Raw genomic sequence first — 16,589 nt, 5'->3', positions numbered from 1 at the left:
CAAGTAGCAATTGAGTTTGCTTTGGGTTTTTGTTGTTTCTGCCCAATATGACAGATATTTTTCCTTTTGCTGAACGACGATTGTGTTGGGTCGAATTCTTTGTGTTACGCTGTCACTGTCCTGGGGCTGGTTATTGTTAGTAGTGTTAGTAGTTACTTCACTTAATCCCAGGACTAGTTGACTGAGGGTATTCTTCTTTATGGTCCTCTCTTGGCATTTCAGGGCTTCGTAATGATAGCATTGGGGGTTGCTCATTTCTAGGTGTTTCCAAAATTTGGTGGCTCTTTTTTGGATAGTGATTATTAATGGATATTGGCCTAGTTCTGCCCTGCATGCATTGTTTACGGTTTTCCTTTGAGTCCAGAGGATACTTTTACAGAATTCTGCATGTAGGATCTCAATTGGATGTTTGTCCCATTTTGCAAATTCTTGTTGTGTTAGCGGTCTCCACACCTAACTGCCATAGAGTGCAATTGGTTCAATTACTGATTTGAAAATTTTGAGCCAAATGCTAATTGGGATTTCTATTTGGATTGATTTTTTAATGGCATAGAAAGCCCTTCTTGCTTTCTCTTTCAGTTCATTCACAGCCAGAGGAAAATTTCCCGTAGAACTGATTTTTAAGCCCAAGTATGTGTAGTTAGTGGTTTGTTCAATTTTGGTTGTTCCTAGTGTGAAATTTATTTTGGGTCCCTGATGTCTGGATCTTTGCTGGAACACAAGGACTTTGGTTTTTTGGGGATTTATTGTCAGGGCCCAGGTCTGGCAGAACGACTCCAGCAGATCCAGGTTCTGCTGTAGACCCTCCTTAGTTGGTGACAGCAGAACCAGGTCATCTGCATAGAGGAGGAATTTAACCTTGGATTCATATAGGGTGAGGCCGGGTGCTGTAGATTGTTCAAGTAGCTTTGCCAATTCATTTATGTAAATATTAAAGAGTGTCGGTGAGATGGGCGAGCCCTGCATCACCCCCCGCCCCTGTGGGAAGTATTTTGTTTGTTTGTCTCCAATTTTAACTGCACATTTGTTGTTTGTATACATTGATTTAATTACATCATATGTTTTTCCCCCTACCCCGCTTTCGATAAGTTTCAGGAATAAACCGTCGTGCCAGATGGAATCGAAAGCCTTCTGGAAATCTATAAAGCATGCGTAGATTTTGCTTTTGTTTTGATGAACGTGTTTGTCAATTAGGGTCTGTAGGGTGAAGATATCATCTGATGTTCTATAGTTTGGCAGGAATCCAATTTGGCTTTTACTCAAGACATTGTGCTCCTCAAGGAAGTTTATAAGTCTTTTGTTTATGATACTACAGAATACCTTCCCCAGGTTACTGTTTACACAGATGCCTCGATAGTTATTTGGGTCGACTTTGTCCCCACTATTGTATATGGGCGTTATGAGTCCTTTGTTCCAGATATCAGGGAAGTAACCGACACTCAGAACCAAGTTGAAGAGTTTTAGGATAGCCAGTTTCATTTTATCGTCTGTGTGTTTAATCATCTCGCTTAGTATGCCGTCTGCACCACAAGCTTTTCCTAGTCGCAGGTCCTTGAGTTTTTCAACTAGTTCTTTTTCTGTTATTATGGAGTCTAGCGGGTTTTGATTATCTTTTATGGCCATTTCGAGCTTTTCCAGTGTTTTGCATATTTGGTGTTGCTCTCTCTCTCTCTCTCTCTCTCCCTCCCCCCAGTCTCTCTCTCTCTCTCCCCCCCAGTCTCTCTCTCTCTCTTCCCCCCAGTCTCTCTGTCTCTCTCTCTTCTCCCCCCAGTCTCTCTCTCTCTCTCAACAAGGCACAGGGGCAGACTGTGCACCGGCACTGCTGGGCACTCCAACTAGTAATGTATAAAAGAAGTCTCAATACCTTGTTGCTGGGGGAACATAATTGGATGAACACATTTGCATAAAGTCTCAATACCTTGTTGCTGGGGGAACGTGATTGGATGAGGACAAGAGAATTGTTGCTGGGGGAACATGATTGGGTGAACACATTTGTGTGTAGTGTTTTGCCTGTATAAAAGAAGTTTTGCTATCACTATAACGGTGAGAAGGTGACCACTAGACCGCGGGGTCTGAGGCTCTTCTCCCAGAACGTTCTGTTAATAAACTGTGTACTTTTACCTTAAGACAGACTCGAGTGAATCTATTTTTCACCAACAAATTGGCGTAGTCAGCAGGATGCTCCGGAACTGAAAGACCGCCCGTACCAGTGAACCAGGACGAGAAGTCAAATTTTGACCATCCAGAAATTGAGTCATCTGGGGAGGTGGAGAAACAGTGCCGTAGCATCATGAATCAAGTAAAAGTCTGCAAGAGGTAGGAGTACACAGTTGTATGGTGTGAATTATATGAAATAGGGAAGACTGTGTTGCGATAAAAGTCGTGAAGGAATGAATGGTACTTGACTGATCGACACGGACAAGGAGGATACCTGTCTCATCAATCCTAGCCTGAGCCAGAATTATGAGGGCAATTGGTCCCCACGTGATGGCCAGGATTAAGTAGGCTGAGAGACTCAAAAGTATCCTTGGATCGTGAGGTCGAGGACTATATATGTGTCTGTCTGTGTGAGAAGGAAGAGAACGTAGGAGAAAGGGTAAGAGTAGGTCCGAATTGAGATACAAACGCCAAAATTGTCTAACCAGAAATTGTTTCAGGAGTCGCAGACCAGCCCGAATAGAGGAACTCAGCCGAAGGTAAGTCTGAAGTTGGACTAGTTATGGCACTGGGGAAAGAAATAGAGTGGGGACCCCCTGGGTCTCTCTCGAGGTTCTATGCAGATGACCGGAAGGGTATGGTAGACAAGATGCGGAAGGACGGCTGGGACCCGTTTCAGACGCCAGACGCTCAGAGGGAGTGGTGGGATAAACAGAAACAAAAAAGAGGCAAAAAGGCGGGAGTCATTTTGGTGAATCAATTGGTATCAATGATACAAAAGAATAGCGAATTGCGCTGTAGATTGATGAGGCATAGAGAAAGGATAGAAGTATTGGAACAGGAAAAGGAGTTCCTGAAAAATGGAACACAATGGAAAGATGGATATAGGATGGACAGGTCAGAACTTTGGAATGAAATAAATGTGGGACTATGCGCCACAGGAAGGGGGGTTGAGGAAAGGCCCCCACCTTACAACAAGGCGGAAGTCACTGCACCAATAGAGGACTCAGAAAGTGAGGACGACATTAAGACCGTCAAGGCGGCACCACTTAGACGCACACAGAATGCCCAAAACCCTTTGACATAGAAGGCTTTCACGCCTGCTGAGAAACAGATGATTAATCAAGATTTAGGAGAGATGAAGGCGAGGACCCGGAACGTCCAGTTCTGGCAGAAACTACAGGAACTCTACGAGATCCATGACATGCACGAGAGAGATATACATCAGTTGGTACGGGCTAAATGTCCCAGAGATAAGTGGGAACAAGTAGCTGACTTATATAAAAGTGGGGATTGGATACCCCAAATTAACTAAACCAAAGCCAATCGAAACACAGCTAGGAATAACTTTAAGAATGCGGTACAACTTATAATGGGGCAGCAACAGCCAACTGGGGATTGATCATGCAAATAAGGCAAAAGAAAGGTGAGAACGCAAACACCTATGGAGAACGGCTGTGGTATCAGTATCAAGAGTCATCAGGACAAGATAATCCCCTGCGGGATGATGCCATGTTTATAAAAATGTTTAAAGACGGGTTATCCGCAGAACATCAGAAAATATTGAAAATGGGTGTGGTGGTGGCCGACACGTACGACACAGCCGTAAGATGGGCTTGCCAGATAGATGGGAAGGATGACCAGCCGCATGAAAGACAGATAAAACAGGAACGGGTAGGCGCTGCTGGCACCCAGTCAGGACAGGCAGCACAAAGGAAGAAAGGGGTCTGTTTTAACTGAAGGAAAATGGGACATATAGCTAAAGAATGTAGGGGCCCAAAACAGAACCTCCTCAGTTGTAATAACTGCAGAAAATTGGGCCATAATACTAACCATTGTTGGACAAAATGGGAGACCCAAGTGAACACAACTACCCCAAGTACCCCAGGGGATTACCAACAGTTGCTCGACTTCCTAAAAGCACAGGGAACCAAATGACGGGCAGCGGCCCCCATTAGGAGGGAGGCAGATGAGAACTGGGTCTATGTACCAGCATTGTTAGGGGGCCAACAGTGTGATATGTTAATAGATACCAGAGCGAAAGTGTCTCTCACGAATCTACCATTACCCGTCACTAAACACAAAATGTATATAATAGGTCTGGGAGGAACCAAGATCCCAGCATATCGAAGTGAAGTGCAAACATTGGAAGTAGCCGGGAAGTTACTACCGGCACAATTTTATGTATGTCCCAATAACGAAGGAACAATAATGGGCATTGATTTACTAAGAGAGTTTAACTTACTGGTGGATCCCGGACAGAGTAAGATAATTTGGCCTCTGCCGGATGGGAATAAGGCAAAAACAACCAAACCCTTGTCCCATTTGGCAAAGGTAGGGAGTGCCGGGGTATTGACCCAAGATTGGAACCAGGTGAAACAGTCATATAAGGTAATATGTGAAGCAGTAAAGGCAGTATGGGCAGAATCAAAACAAGACACGGGTTTGGCAAAAACGCCCCCTATAGTAGTACCTGGCCCAAGTCACCAACCACATAAACAGTATCCAATTAAGACAGAGGCTCAGACAGCAATAGTTACGATAGTACGTGATCTGGAAGAAAAAGGAATAGTTAGGGTTACAGAAAGTACTACTAATTCCCCAGTGTGGCCCATCACGAAACTGGATGGGTCATTTAGATTAACTATTGACTACACGGAACTAAATAAGGTAACCCCAAAACAGCACCCAATAGTGGCTAGTCCCACCACGATTCTCAACGGACTGAGTCCAGAACATAAGGTATTTACAGTTCTGGACATAGCAAACGGTTTCTGGTCCTTACCCTTGGACCCAGAATCGCAGGAAAAATGTGCTTTTACAATCGGGGATAAACAGTATACTTGGACCCGATTGCCTCAGGGGTTCTACACCAGTCCGGCAATATTTCACCGGGTGATGAGTTCTTTATTGGAGCCGATCGACCTCACCCCGTACCAGAGCACAGTACTCCAATACGTGGACGATCTGTCGATAGCTCAGAGGATGAAGAGGGACATGCCGCAGCCCTGATCGTAATTTTACAGGCACTGGCGGAAGGTGGTTTTAAGGCAAACCCAAAGAAAGCACAGATTGCACAGAGCACAGTACTCCAATACGTGGACGATCTGTCGATAGCTCAGAGGATGAAAAGGGACATGCCGCAGCCCTGATTGTAATTTTACAGGCACTAGCGGAAGGTGATTTTAAGGCAAACCCAAAGAAAGCACAGATTGCACAGAGCTCAGTACTCCAATACATGGACGATCTGTCGATAGCTCAGAGGATGAAGAGGGACATGCCGCAGCCCTGATCGTAATTTTACAGGCACTAGCGGAAGGTGGTTTTAAGGCAAACCCAAAGAAAGCACAGATTGCACAGAGCACAGTAGCATATTTGGGGCAACAGCTGTCCCAAGGGGACAGATCTATGCCCGAAGAACGTAAGAAAGCCATACAGGACGTGCCAAGGCCAGTAACAGTAAGAGGAGTCAGGAAGAACTTGGGGTTGTTTAATTACAGCAGGAATTTCATCCCAAACTTTGCAGCAATAGCAGAGCCAATTCAGAGACTGGGAAAAGGAGGGAACCCCGGTAATGCCGGGATTGACTGGGGACCTGAGCAGGAGAGCACATATGGGGATTTGAAACAAGCCATAATGGCGGCCCCCGGGCTGGGATTACCCGATATGGAGAAACCTTTCCATCTCCACTGTGAGAATGAGGGAGGATTCTACGCAGCAGTGGTGACCCAGCAACATGGGGACAGAAGACGCCCAGTAGCGTATTATTCTACGCAACAGTCACCAGTTGTGGCAGGACTATCACGGTGTGTGGTGGCAGTGGATTGTGTGGCCTGGGCAGTAAAAGTGAGTGAACCAACTGTGATGACTGGGGATATTATTTTACACACTAAGCACACTTTGGTAGAAATGTTAAACAATAACAAATTACAGTCAGTGTCCAACATACGCAGAGCGCGTTGGGAGGCGGTCCTGATTCCCCGAGACAAGTCAGTTTTGATTGTCTGCGATACAAGGGAAAACCCGGCGGAAGGTATGTTGGGGGCAGGTGACCCCCATAGATGTGCTGACATAGACGAGGAAGTAGGGGAAGGAAAAATACGAGATGAACCGTTGGAAGGAGCACAAGTCACCTTGTACGTTGATGGGTCTAGAAAGTACATTGAGGGGGCCCCACGTACAGGATGGGCGGTGGTCAATGGGCAGTTGAAAACCGAGGCGTCAGGACGACTCGATGGTGTGTTATCGGCGCAGGTAGCAGAGATAGTAGCTTTAACAAAGGCGTTGGAATTGGCAAAGGGGAAAACTGCCAATATATATACAGATAGTAGATACGCCTCCGGAGTAGTACACGATTATATGACCGCTTGGGGAGAAGGGGGTTTGTGACAGCTCGGGGGGCTTCCATCAAACATGAGGAACGGATAAAGGCTCTCTTGGAAGCTGCAGAGGCTCCCTTACAAGCAGCCGTGGTAAAAAATAAAGGCACACCAGAAGGTGGAAAGCCCAGAGCAAAAAGGGAATCAGGCTGCAGATTCAGCAGCAAGACAAGCCCTTGAATAGGAACTAGTTGAGGAGAGAGTGTCAAGCGTCCAGGTAGAACACATAGACATCAGTGAGTTGCACAAAGATGTCTCTGAAGGAGAAAGACAAGAGTGGCATCCGGGGGAATCTGGCGAAAGGATGGAAAGGTGTTGGCTCCGACATGTATCCGACAGATACTCCTGGAATTGCACCACGGGGATACCCACACAGGAAGGGGAGCAATGATTGAGTTATTAAGTAAAGAATGGTGGTGGCCGGGTTTGGGAAAGGACGCGGCAAAGTACTGTCAACGGTGCCTGAGGTGTGCACAGTATAACTCAGGGCGACCGATAAAGATACGATTAGCCCACCAACCCCGACCACGGGGGCCATGGGAAAATATACAGATAGACTTCATGGGTCCACTTCCCACTTCCAGGGGATGAAAATATTGTTTGGTAATCATAGATCAATTCAGCAGATGGGTTGAGGCATTTGCGACTCGGGATTGTACAGCCACCACTGTAGCAAAAATCATGGCAGAAGAAGTAATTCCCAGATGGGGAGTGCCAGTACAGATCGATTCTGACCAAGGGACACATTTTACAGGAGCTGTAGTGAAAAAGATATGTGAATGGATGGGAATAAAACAAAAATTCCACATCCCCTATCATCCCCAAAGTTCCGGGATGGTGGAACGAATGAATCAAACTTTAAAAGCAGCCCTAGCCAAGGCCCTAGGAGAAAGGCCACAACGATGGGTAGATGTGTTGCCAGCCGTATTAATGAAGTTGGGGGCAATCCCAAATCGAACGACGGGCTTATCCCCGTACAAATTAATGACGGGAAGGGCAATGCGGCTTCCCCATGGAATAATAACTGTTGGGGAAGAGGTAGGCCCCCTCAAGGGCAAAATCCGTAGGTACGTATTGGAATTAAGTGACCAGTTGAAAGAAATGAGGCAACAAACTCAGGATCGGCAGGAGGAAAAGGACAAAGATTTGGAGTTAACTGCACTCCCGTACATTCCTCTGGCGGGGACTAAGGTAATGATTAAAAATCTACCTGAGAAACCCGGATTTGCACCAAAGTGGTCAGGGCTATACCAAATTCTAATTAGTGGGGATACGTGTGCATGCTTTAATATGAAGGGCATGGGATGATGGAAGCACTGGACGCAGTTGAAAGTCTATGACCCTTCATCAGCTTAGCAATGGCTACACCAGAACAGATACCCTTTACAGATAGCGAAGAATATATCAGGCAATACAAAGAATGGGAATGGATGATAGTACGAACATTGGTATGGATAATATGTATATTATCCTAAAGGGATACACCTTGGGGTGTATCCTGAAGCACGTATGGGAACAATCCCGCCGACCCCAACTAGCCCCAAGGCGGGAGGAAGTCCAAATGGTTATGTTCGAGGACTTAAGCTAATGATGATATTTTATCCATCCCCACAGGAGAATAGAATCTACAAGCAACAAACAGTTAGGGTTGGCGATATAGCCTTTGGGAAGTTGTTAACATAAAGTGATAAGAATTGTTCGATGTTAATGCAAGCGTAATGCGTGCGTGATTTCCGGTTCTTGTTAAAAAAAAAAGGGGGATAACTGTTGTAATAATGCAAAAAGGGATACTGCTGTTGTGTGCATGTGTAGTGGGTGCCTGTCTAATTGTTATGATGAGACAGGTCCCCAGACCAGAGAATGATAACAAGCGACGTAGAGAACTGAAGGTGAATATCTTTTTGTATATGTCCCACAAATATGCTACGGAAAACAATAAGGAAGGAGATTGTTGGGTATGTACCCAAATCCCTATCCACTCTGAAGGAGGGATTCCTCTTAGACCTGTCCCACTTAATCTGTCAGAAGTAGTAGAGTGGTATATATACCAGACTGGCACACGCCAATCCCCCAGGATGATAAGAGTTACGTCTGTGGTAACAGACGGAAAGAGAGAGGCATCCTCTACTTTGTCATTTTACCCCAGAGCCCTGGGAAGCGGGGGGATATTATATGAATACCTTCGAAGGGCGGTACCAACCAAGGTACAACCACTCCCAACAGCCTCCCTTCCTCACCCTCACCAAGGCCACAGGTATGGGAAGGCTCCCGGGGACAATATGTTTAGTAAGGAATTTGACTGGGGGAGTATTCGTAGGCACTAGTCGGTGTGTGTATAATTTTACAGTAACTGGTACTGCTGATGGGTTTCCCCTTTATACGTCCTCTCAGTATTATGGTTGTACACTGGAAGTCCCATACGCCAACCAGACAGGTACTTTCAACTACTCCCTGGTATCTGCAGGGTTTGATATTGATAAAACCACCTCGTACAATGCGACATACTTTATTTGTGGCCACAAGGCATACCCCTGGTTGCCACGGGGCTTGTCAGGATCATGTTACCTGGCATATGTGGTGCCATACATTTATCACTTGCCCTCTCCAGCGAATCATTATCATTATCGATCCAAAAGAGCTATTACTGAAACAGAATGATTCTTCACTATCCTATTCCCCGAGTATGGAATGGCCAGGGCAATAAAAGAAATTCGGCTTGTAACCTTGATTCTTGAGGAGGTAGCCAATGATACGGCTGAGTCACTGAGTAAAATTAACACCGAGATGGTGGCAATACGCACAGTTGCCTTACAGAATAGAATGGCTCTAGATTATCTGCTAGCGGAGAAGGGTGGAACATGTGCCCTGATAGGATCTGAGTGTTGCACATACATTCCTGACAGTTCAGAAAATATAACTAATTTGGTCAAACATATTCGGAAGGAGGTGGGAAAACTTAGACAACCACCTGAATCGACTCTGTGGAATTGGACAACCGGGTGGTTGGGATCAATCGGACCCTCATTGTTACATGGATTGATGTTGGTCTTTGTTATAATAATCCTAATATACTGTGCATTCTTAGTGATAAAATGTTGTTGTGCCCAATTGGCAAAAGATGCTGTACCTGCCGCACCAGTTGGACAGGAGTATGGTAACATTCGAGAGAGAGCGCTTTGTTTATTTAGGAGTACAAACAGTTAGATGGAAAATGCTTATGCGCAGGTAACGTTTGTATGAATATTTGTATAAGAAATGTCTTAGAGATAGAGTAGGGTTCAACCAGTGGTTATGGCATAAGGCACAAGAAGAAACCGATAAACAGATGAAGAAGGAAACACGAACAAAAGAAAAGGAGTAAATGGATATCAAAGAGAAGGACATGTTTTCGACACATCAGATAAGAATGAAGGATCAAAATGGACAACAGCCAATAATGGCATAAAGGAAACATCAAGAGTGTCATAAACAATTGTGATCGTTGTTGGATTTCGTAAACGGATAACAAGGAGCTGAGTGCCGCCATTTTTACCCTGGTACATTGGTTCCCAGGACAAATCAAGTTTTGATCAGGGACCAACAGGAGGGACTGTTAGGGTGAAAATTATATAGCTTAAAGCAGCAACATAAAGAGTTAAAGAATCAACTTGTAAATAAGAAACAATGGCACAAGACAAAACAAACTCAGCTTAAGATGGGGCAGGAATTAACTGTGTCTGCTCCCATTAAAACCATTGTGCTTGACATTATTGTTGAGCAGTTATTGAATGTGGGAAACACTAAATATTTCACAATTATTCAGTGGTGCAGCCTTCTGCAAACTATTTGCTGGAAGCCCTTTGGATGTATTGATGTAATTCTACTATTCTATAATGCAAAGTAGATGAATCAAAACTGTGAGTTACAGTAATTGGTAGCTGCAAAACTGCCCGTTTTGTAATTAACCGCCCAAAGTTCTAGAAGGTTACATATCATTCCTGTGAGGACAGGGGAGTTGTTGCTGGGGGAGCGTGATTGGATGAGAACAAGAGAATTGCTGCTGGGGGAACATGATTGGGTGAACACATTTGTGTGTAGTGTTTTGCCTGTATAAAAGAAGTTTTGATATCACTATAATGGTGAGGTGACCACTAGACCGCGGGGTCTAAGGCTCTTCTCCCAGAACATTCTGTTAATAAACTGTGTACTTTTACTTTAAGACAGACTCGAGTGAATCTATTTTTCACCAACAGTGTGTTAATGAATTTCACAGTAGATCAGTGTGAGGTGGGGTGTTAATGAATTTCACTGTAGATCAGTGCGAGGTGGTGTGTTAATGATTTTCACTGTAGATCAGTGTGAGGTGGTGTGTTAATGAATTTCACTGTAGATCAGTGTGAGGTGGTGTGTTTTGGTGGGAAGAATAAGGAGGCCACACATTACTTGGACAATAAGAGGGTGGAATTGGGTTGCTTTGTGCCTCCTGTGATATTCAGCGGGAGGTTAGCGGCAGCGGCAGCCGGTTGCGCCCCGCGGCACTGCACCGCCGGCAATCGCCATGTGCAGCACCCGGGCTGCAACCTTGGGTTGCCATCCCTGACCTATCACCGGACGATATGTCCAACAGGGGCAGGGTTCATTCCTGCAGCCGCGGCGACACCACTTAAAGGGCAGGTGTCGGGCGGCAACTTTTTATTTTGGCCGACTGCCAGCACCTGCCCCCTTCCCCTTCTTCTGGGTGTCGGTCGCGATCGCTCAGCCCGGCGCTCCTCTTGATCCGACACCCCGCTCCCTGGTGGTCCAGCAGGGCCCCGGTGTGCGCAGTGCTAGGCCCCTCCCCTTTAATCAGGGAGGGAGGTCTGCTATGACGCGCTGCTATGTGCCGATGGGCGTGGTGCTGTTACACGAAGCACCGTGAAATTCACTGGTAGCGCCTCAAGAGGGAGGGGAGCGCTTCCAGTAGCACCCCGCCTCCTGCTTGGGAAGCTACCACTGAATTTAATGCACAGGGGCGCCAACTTTTTCAAGGGGCTAAAATTAGCCCCGGTGACGTTAGTGACCCAAAGGGGGCACTGCCGAATTTCCCCCTACGAGTCTAAATGGGCCGGAGGAGCAGAGGGATCCAGGGATACAGATACACAAATCACTAAAAGTAGCAACACAGGTTAATAAGGCTATTAAAAAAAGCACTGGGGTACATTCCTAAAGGAGCCTTCTGTTCCGTGCCTAGGAGCGCTGAACCATGGCAGAGAGCGGCTGGGACACATTTCTCACACACCTCGAGATTAACCCGCACAGCAACTTTGCTGTCAGTGAAGAGAGACAAGAAAGACCAAAGTGCCGTTTGCCCCTCTCAGTGTGGCCCTGAAGGATTGTGTCCAGGCTGGAGTTCTGTTCCCACTATACGATCCTCCCCCAGATTGTCCTTTCTGAGCTCCAGCCAGGTGATGCTAAACACTCAGGTGGGAAAGACAAAAATCTACAACAATGTGTTTAAAACAAAGTTGATTTATTTGACATATATCCAGAATATTAAACTCCAGCCCAGTTCCCGGAGTTATTAACATCAGCAGAAACAATCCCCACCTGTCAGAATGAACATGGTTCAGTCCTGGATGTGATTAACAGCAGCAACAACAGAATCCAACCCATGCAGTCACTTGTGAACTCGCTGGTGAGTCAGCAGGTGCGATGACTGAGTGAATCCCTTCCTACACACAGAGCAGGTGAACGGCCTCTCCCCAGTGTGAACTCGCTGGTGTACAGTGAGGTCAGATGACTGCCTGAACCCAGTCCCGCAGTGAGAGCACCTGAATGGTCTCTCATCAGTGTGAATACGTTGATGGCGTATCAGTTCCCCGGAACTTTTAAAGCACTTCCCACAGTCCGAGCAGTTAAAAGGTCTCTCATCAGTGTGAACTCGCTGGTGTGTCAGCAGGTAGGATGAATTCGTGAATCCCTTCCCACACTCAGAGCAGGTGAACGGGCTCTCCCCAGTGTGAACTCGCTGGTGTCTCAGCAGGTGGGATGAATTAGTGAATCCCTTCCCACACTCAGGGCAGGTGAATGGCCTCTCCCCAGTGTGAACTCGCTGGTGTGTCAGCAGGTTGGATGAACGAGTGAATCCCTTCCCACACTCGGAGCAGGTGAACGGCCTCTCCCCAGTGTGAGTGCGCTGGTGTATAGTGAGCTCAGATGACTGCCTAAACCCAGTCCCACAGTGAGAGCACCTGAACGGTCTCTCCCCAGTGTGAACATGTTGATGGCGTATCAGTTCCCCGGAACTTTTATAACTCTTTCCGCAGTCCGAGCAGTTAAAAGGTCGCTCGTCAGTGTGAACTCGCTGGTGTGTCAGCAGTTGGGATGACTCAGTGAATCCCTTCCCACACTCCGAGCAAGTGAACGGCCTCTCCCCAGTGTGAACTCGCTGGTGTCTCAGCAGGTTGGATGACTGAGTGAATCCCTTCCCACACTCCGAGCAGGTGAACGGCCTCTCCCCACTGTGAACTCGCTGGTGTGTCAGCAGGTTGGATGAATTAGTGAATCCCTTCCCACACTCAGCGCAGGTGAACGGCCTCTCCCTGGTGTGAACGGTGCTTTTTGCTTCCATATTCAAAGGCCGATGATATTCAGTTCCTGATGAATCGAGTGACTGTCAGATCTTGACGTGATGTTTGGTTTGAGTTTCCCGTCTGCAAATCCTACCCTTCAAATACCCTGTAAAATGAATTGAAAACAGGGAGCGTGAGAGAGAACCCACTAAAGAGGCAGGTTGTGAAATTGAGCTCAATGAATCTGGTCATTTGTGGGGCCGGCACTCGGAAAAAGTGACCATGAAAGCTGCCGGATTGTCATAAAATCCCACTGGTTCACTGATGTCCCTCGGTGAAGGGAATCTGCCACCTGGTCTGGGCCTCTGGCCTCTATGGGAGGAGAGGGAGAGAGAGAGATAGAGAGAGAGGTGGGAGTGGGAGGGGGCGAAGGAGATGGACTTTATACATCTGCAACTCGACCAGAACTTTGACAGAACCTCCAAAACCCACAACCTCCAGCACCTAGAAGGACAAAGGCAGAAGGTGCATGGGAGCACCATCACCTCCAAGTTCTCCCAGTCACACACCATCCCGACTTGGACATATATCGCCGTTGCTACATCATCACTGGGTGAAAATCCTGGAACCCCTTACAAAACAGCATTGTGGGAGTACCTTCACCACACGGACTGCAGCGGTTCAAGAAGGCGGCCCACCATCATCTTCTCAACGGGAAGATGGGGATTGGCAACATATTCTGGTCTTGCGAGCGATGCCCACATCCCAAGAATGAATTAAAACAAATCTGCATATGTAAACTGGATTAAAAGCCTCTACAGATATAGTTATTCCTAAAACAATATTCTTTTACATTGTAGGGACAGTGTCTGTTTAACAACCTAATCTACCCCAAAATCCACCTCCCTTGACAGTCTCACATTGGAAATTGTTGGGTCCTCCTGGGCTCAGAAGTACTGGGGGTTAAACCCAGCAGCTTCTCCTCCATCTCCACTCCAGCTCAAACTGAAGCAACAAACAGACCTACACAGGCCGCCAGGGACCTACCTTCCGTCAGCCTGCAATAAAACTCTTCCCCACAGCCACTGACTAATGGCGGCCGCAGCACCCACAATTCTCCGCGCCCCAGAAACCGCTCTATCCAATGCACTGATTTCCCCGCTGAGAGTGCGCATGCTCCCCGGGGCCGCGGGCCATTCTGCGAGCCTGGCTCCTGTCCTTTGTCCCGAGTCGGACTTGGTGGAACCGGCTGATAAACCGGGAAGCGGCGGCTCGGATGGGGGAGGTGCTGCACCCTGGGTTTCCTGGTGGAGGCAGATTCAATCACCGCTTTCAAAAGGGAATTGGATTAAGTGCCTGAAGCAAAGAAATTTGCAGGGTTACGGGGAAAGAGCGGGGAGTGGGACTAGCTGACGTGGTCTTGCAGAGAGCCGGCACGGGCTCGACGGGCTGAATGGCCTCCTTCTGTGCTGTAACCATTCTACGATTCTATAAAATATTAGAAAGTTTGTTCCACAGAAGCACGGGGTTTATCTGCTTTTATTGATGAATTTAAAAAGTCTCTATTAAAACCTGAGCCAGTGTGTTGTGAGCTAAAGAGCCTTGTGTCCAATGAGGGGAATAAAGGCCCACAGCCTCCCCTGGGCCCGGGCCCTGAACAAGGGACTGGAGAAACTCGCTGCCCTGCAGATCAGACAATCGGCCGGCACTAGTCCTGCCCCTCAGGCTCCCCGATTGGTTGGAGGACCCGCCGCCGGCTCGCTCCTCCAGCCCCGCCCCGCTCGCTCCCTATTGGTCGGAAGCTCCCGTCAATCAGGCCCTGGGCCCGGGTCACGTGTCCCCGAAATCATGTGTTCCGTCCAACTGACGCCGCTTGGTCCAAGGCCTCGCGGACTCTCAGGTTTTTCTATTTCTCTTTATTCTCTCCTGATCCCCACCTTCCCACGTGATTCTCCACCCAATCGGAGCGGAGAAAACTCACTTTGCATCACCGATCGCGACTCTGGAACCGACACCAAGGCCTTTCCCCTGAATGGCCCGCGCCAACTCCGTCCGGCAGGATCCGAGTGCACAGGCGCAGCTCTGAATGGGGGAGTGGGGTTGGTGGCCTCTGGGCATGCGCAGTTATTACCCTTGGTGACCGGGAGGGGTCGCTGTGCCAGACTCGGTCCAAACCGCCGCTCCCTGTGCGCATGCGCAGACTGTCAGCTGTCAATCAACCATCAGCCAGAAGAGGTCGCTGTTGAGACCAGTGAAGGAAGAAAGACTTGCATTTCTATAGCGCCTTTCACCACCACCGGACATCCCAAAGCGCTTTACAGCCAATGAAGTACTTTTGAAGTGTAGTCACTGTTGTAATGTAGGAAATGCAGCAGCCAATTAGCACACAGCAAGCTCCCACAAACAGCAATCTGATAATGACCAGATAATCGATGTTTTTTGTTATGTTGATTGAGGGATAAACACATTGGCTAGGACACCAGGGATAACTCCCCTGCTCTTATTCAAATAGTGCCATAGGATCGTTGATGTCCACCTGAGAGAGCAGACGGGGCCTCAGTTTAACGTCTCCTCCAAAAAACAGCACCTCCGACAATGCAGCACTCCCTCAGCACTGCACTGGTGTGTCAGCCTAGATTTTTGTGCTCAAGTCTCTGGAGTGGGACTTGAACCCACAACTTTCTGACTCAGAGGCGAGAGTGCTACCCACTGAGCCACTGGCTGACACTAAAGAACAAGCAGTTCTGACGAAAGGTCATCGACCTGAAACGTTAAATCTGTTTCTGTCTCCACAGATGTTGCCTGACCTGCTGAGTATTTCCAGCATTTTCTGTTTTTGTTAAAGAAACGAGGGAGTGATTGCTGACAGGAAGAATGTTGGGTCGACCTGCGCATGCGCACCTCCCTGGCGGCTGAGGCGAAACACCGACTCACCCCCACATGAGCCGCGCATGTGTACCAGACGTTGCGGCTCCGCATGCGCGCCCGATGTTCCAACCGCGGGGTTTTGTGCGCTGAGCATGCGCATTGCAGACCGATCAGGACGGGCGATTGTAGAGCAGGAGGGAGAGCGCGGGGGCCATGAGCACAGGCGCGGGACTCAGTCAACAGAGGGCTTTCTACAGCGCCGGGGGCTTGTGGGTATTGCAGCCGCCATTACTGCTGATCCTTTCAACCAACCTGTGCAGCAGCTGGGGCCTGAAAATCAGCTTCACTGCCCCTAGGTTCGGAAAGGGGAAAATTAAACAACAGTTTGCCTCTGATCCTTTTATGAACTCGATTTACAGGGTTATAGAAGTGGAGCAGTTACAGGCGGAAAGCTCAGACCAAACATCACATCAAAATCTGAGAGTCGCTCGATTCATCAGGACCTGAATATCATCGGCCTTTGCACATGGAAGGAGAAAGCAGTGATGAAAAACCGCACATGTGTCCAGTGTGTAGACACGGATTCAGGCGATCGCCTGACCTGGTGAGACACGTGCACCGTCACACCGGGGAGAAACCGGGTTTAGGTGGGGAT

At 47.8% G+C, this 16,589-nt stretch overlaps 2 protein-coding genes across 2 annotated transcripts in view; both read right to left on the bottom strand.

The window, feature by feature from the left end:
- The window catches only part of LOC147091836 (uncharacterized), a 1,030,142-nt gene that overhangs the window by 692,012 nt on the left and 321,541 nt on the right, over positions 1 to 16,589 (bottom strand). The gene's annotated exons all lie outside the window — the stretch shown is intronic.
- The window catches only part of LOC147091843 (uncharacterized), a 124,541-nt gene that overhangs the window by 9,191 nt on the left and 98,761 nt on the right, over positions 1 to 16,589 (bottom strand). The window contains exon 6 of the mRNA XM_085976458.1: positions 12,187 to 13,170. Within this exon, the coding sequence (XP_085832584.1) occupies positions 12,187 to 13,170 (984 nt within the window). The remainder of the gene's footprint in view (positions 1 to 12,186; positions 13,171 to 16,589) is intronic.

The sequence above is a fragment of the Somniosus microcephalus genome, unplaced genomic scaffold (genome assembly GCF_052327205.1).
Source record: "Somniosus microcephalus isolate GS21.2 unplaced genomic scaffold, FLI_Smic_1.0 unresolved_chr3, whole genome shotgun sequence".
NCBI lineage: Eukaryota > Metazoa > Chordata > Chondrichthyes > Squaliformes > Somniosidae > Somniosus > Somniosus microcephalus.
The sequence above is the reverse complement of the archived record's forward strand: the minus strand, read 5'-3'. Positions and strand labels throughout refer to the sequence as shown.